Source organism: Drosophila obscura, unplaced genomic scaffold (assembly GCF_018151105.1).
Source record: "Drosophila obscura isolate BZ-5 IFL unplaced genomic scaffold, ASM1815110v1 contig_150, whole genome shotgun sequence".
Lineage (NCBI taxonomy): Eukaryota > Metazoa > Arthropoda > Insecta > Diptera > Drosophilidae > Drosophila > Drosophila obscura.
Genome location: NW_024542736.1, coordinates 5,663,268 through 5,666,868, shown reverse-complemented (window position 1 = coordinate 5,666,868; position 3,601 = coordinate 5,663,268). Strand labels below are relative to the sequence as shown.

The window sequence follows — 3,601 nt, the reverse complement described above, 5'->3', positions numbered from 1 at the left end:
GGGCCACGGCCCACAGCCCACGCCACTTCCACTTTCATTAGGGTGCCGCAGAGGCTTTGCGACTTTCTTTGTCAAACAATCGACTGATCGATCCCAGACCCTATATGGGGGAGAAGCCTCTCCCCTGCTCTGCTTCTGCCTCCCTCTCTCTCTCTATCTGCTGCTAACCAGTTTGAGGCGCAGTTGGCGACGCTGCCGCTGGCTGCCGCTTCGTTCTCGACTCGCACTCAGACTCAAATGATTCTTGTTTGGCTTTCATAAAAAGTCTTTGGCCAACTTTCTTGAGCTTCATTCGCGCTCCACTCGCGCGATCCGTCAGTTCGTTAGTTGACCCAAAATGAAAGCGGTTCTCTGTGTGCTGCCCCTGCTGGCCGCCCTGGTGGGCTGCCTGCCCGCCGCCGAGAAGGAGGGTCCGTCCTCCAAGGGCTCCTCCTTTGCCGGCAAGACCTCACAGCTGATTGCCATGCAGCTGCTGAAGTTCAGCAAAGACATCGACGCCAATCAGGTGCACTCGCCCCTGGGCGTGGCCTCCATTCTGGGCGTGCTGGCAGAGGCGTCCGAGGGCGAGACCTACGCGGAGTTCACCAAGGTCTTTGGCTATCCCAAGGACCGCGCCGAGCTGCGGGACGTGTACCGGCGAGTGCTGGGACGCTACCAGAACCGCGATGCCGCCGTGGCGCTGCCCTCGTTCCAGACCTGGTTCTACATCTACCGCAACCACAGCGCCCGGGCGGAGTTCAAGGAGCTGCTGCAGCAGCACTACTTCGTCGACGTGAAGGACATCAGCCGGAAGGACTACGACTGGAGCGAGCCGGACACTTCGCTGCAGCTGCAGCTGCAACTGCAGCCAGAGGGCAGCGGATCCGCAGGCGAAGAGGAGAGCGGCAGCACGGAGCAGCCCAGCAACAGCAAGGATGTGATCGGATTCGAGACCCTGAAGCGCATCAACCTGGACGACGATGTGCCCGTGGCCCTGCCCGCCGACACCTACGGCGAGGAGGTGCTGGACAAGGAGGCATCCAAGTTCGACCGTGAGGTGGACGACAAGCAGTATGTGGAAAAACCAGTTGCCCAGGCGGAGGCCGAGCAGCTGCAAAGGGAGCAGCAGGCGGCCACCAGCACAGAGGCGGAAGCGGAGGCCACAACCACAGAAGCAGCAGCAGAAGCAGCAGCAGAGGCTGTGGAAAAACAGGAAAAACCAGCCGCTGCCATTGGTGCAGCTGGGGAAAATCTAGCGGAGAAGCAGCAGAACAAGAGGAGCGACAGCGACCAAGGGGAGAATCAGAATCAGAATGAGAGTCTGAATCTCAATCTGGAGGAGAACGAGACGGTGCAGGAGGAGGAGAAGCTGCGCAAGGTGGTCGGCAATGAGGCGGTGACCTCCGGTGAACCCGAGAAGGTGCGCCTGCCCCTCCAGAAACTGGAAAGTGCCGTCAAGGCGGCGTCCAAAGAGGGCCATGCCGACGAGATAATGCTGGCCCTGGAGTCGCATCTGAGCGCGGTTAGTCGGGTAAGAGAAGGGTGGAGAGAGAGTCCTCTGGTTGGGTTGTGTTATCCAGCAATGATCTTCCAGGTGTACGGCGCCCGCAGTCTGTTCCGGCAGGATGACATCACCTCCGCCCTGAGTGCCAACTCCATCACGGGCCGCGCCGCCGGATCCAAGTCCAAGATGCTCCTGTTCAACGGCCTCTACTACAGGGGCAGCTGGGCCACGCCCTTCCACCAGCTGAGGGACGGCAGCGACGAGTTCTTCTTCATGACCAACGAGGACGCGATGAAGGCGCCGATGATGCACGCCCGCGGACAGTTCCTGGTGGCCGATCTGCCCCAGCTGAAGGCCCGCGTCCTGTCGCTGCCCTACGAGACCGCCCGCTACGCCCTCTGCATCCTGCTGCCCGACGAGACGGAGGGACTCCACGACGTCATCGACCAGCTGCAGCCCAGCGACTTCGAGTTGGCTCGCCAGAGGGCGCAGCTCCGCCAGCTGCACGTCTCCCTGCCCAAGTTCCAGGTGGAGGAGACCTCGCGCTCCGAGTCGATGCTCAAGCAGATGGGCCTGCGGCGCCTCTTCTCCCGCACCGAAGCCCAGCTGGGGCTGCTGTCGGAGGACCCCGACGTCCATGTGGACGAGATTGTCCAGTTCGTGAATGTTCGCGTGGACGAGGGCGGCAGCAGCGCCAACGCCCTCTCCGCGGCCACCCAGGCCCGCTCGCCCCAGGCTGCCGAGGACGCCGCCTCCATCCTGCCGGTGCCCGAGCCGGAGCCAGAGCCGGGCGTGGAGCGGTTCGAGGTGAACCGCCCCTTCGCCTACTTCGTCATGGACTGCGAGGAGCAGTTCGTCCTCGCCTCTGGCAAGGTGTACACGCCAGAGTTCAAGGACGATCTGCCGGGCGTTTCCGTGGAGATCGAGCTGGAACAGTCGTAGGCCACCGCCTGGCATCGATGCTGGCCCGATGCTCCCTAGATCCTAAGTTTCGTAACGAATTTTCACCGATCCACGCGCACATTTCATGCAGCAATAAACCTACAATTCATTTAGCCCAAGAACCCGTTTTCCCAGCCACTTCAGGCCTGCGAGTCCTTCAAGTCCTGCGAGTCCTCAATTCTGTGCAATCAAAACAACAATTAATTCGCTTACTTCTGCTCTCGGGCGGAGAGTTCTACGGGAAGAGCGAGAGCAACCCCCGGGACGCAATTGTCTGTCCGTAATGTGAAATGTATCTGACGGCGGGCATCGCTAATTTCCTTCGTGCTGCAAATTTGTCATTGCATTGGGACGAGGGTTGGGCACAGGACACGGGACACGGGGCCCCATGGTCTTCCATCAATTCTCAGGCTAGTCGAGCGTGAGGCGCATCCGCCACGTGCCCCCTTTTGGGCCGGAACGAAAGCTGACGGAACTTTTCAAGTGGTCAATGGGCTGCAATTAAAATTCTCATTAGAATGCATGATGTCTTACTCAGTCAGTCCGAGGGGCCAGAGGTAGAGTAAGGCAGAGGCCACTGCCACTGCCACGGCCACGGCCACTGCTGTGACTGTGACTTCTCCCCGCGTCTGGCCAGGAAGCACCAGCCCTCGCCCTCGCCCTCGCCCTCGCCTCCACTCACTCCTGAAGGAGGAAAACCACCGAAAACGCACAAGTAAAACACACACAACATTGAGAGGGAAAATGTGTCTGGAGACGAAGATGCGTGGTCGGCGGAGTCAGCAGAGTCTCGTCTGGCGGTGGGGCAGGGCGTCCTGGCGCCGGCCTGGCGGGCGCCAAAAACCAGAGGTAAAAACAGGAGTAAATGCGTGCCATGATTATAGTGATGACGACTTCTTCTTCCAACCACCAAGCAACCCCAAGGAGAAGCAGTCAGGCAGGCAGGCAGGCAGGCAGGCAGGCAGTCAGACGCTGCTGCAGAGCAGAGACCAGAGACCAGAGAGACCAAAGACCAGAGAGCAGAGACCAGAGACGATGATGTTTCATCTTTTCCACATGAAAACTCACGTAACAAAAATTATGATAATCATAACTTTTTTTTTGTCCTATCTCCTGCTGGCTGTTGTGTGCCCATCAGCCCGTCCTCTTGGTGGCGCTTTGTTTTGCTAGCCACTG

At 59.6% G+C, this 3,601-nt stretch overlaps 1 protein-coding gene across 1 annotated transcript; it reads left to right on the top strand.

The window, feature by feature from the left end:
- The first annotated feature begins 285 nt into the window (after positions 1–285).
- LOC111069335 lies at positions 286–2,544 on the top strand. Its single transcript, XM_022359358.2, has 2 exons — positions 286–1,510; positions 1,574–2,544. Exons 1-2 carry the CDS (start codon positions 338–340, stop codon positions 2,423–2,425), a joined length of 2,025 nt encoding a protein of 674 aa, XP_022215050.2. The 5' UTR covers positions 286–337; the 3' UTR covers positions 2,426–2,544.
- Positions 2,545–3,601: the final 1,057 nt, after the last annotated feature.

Excerpts from the sequence above, each read along its gene's own strand:
- LOC111069335 (XM_022359358.2), top strand. The coding sequence starts at position 338 with ATGAAAGCGGTTCTCTGTGTGCTGCCCCTGCTGGCCGCCCTGGTGGGC. Across the intron at positions 1,511-1,573 it reads ATCTGAGCGCGGTTAGTCGG|GTGTACGGCGCCCGCAGTCT; the intron begins GTAAGAGAAGGG and ends ATGATCTTCCAG.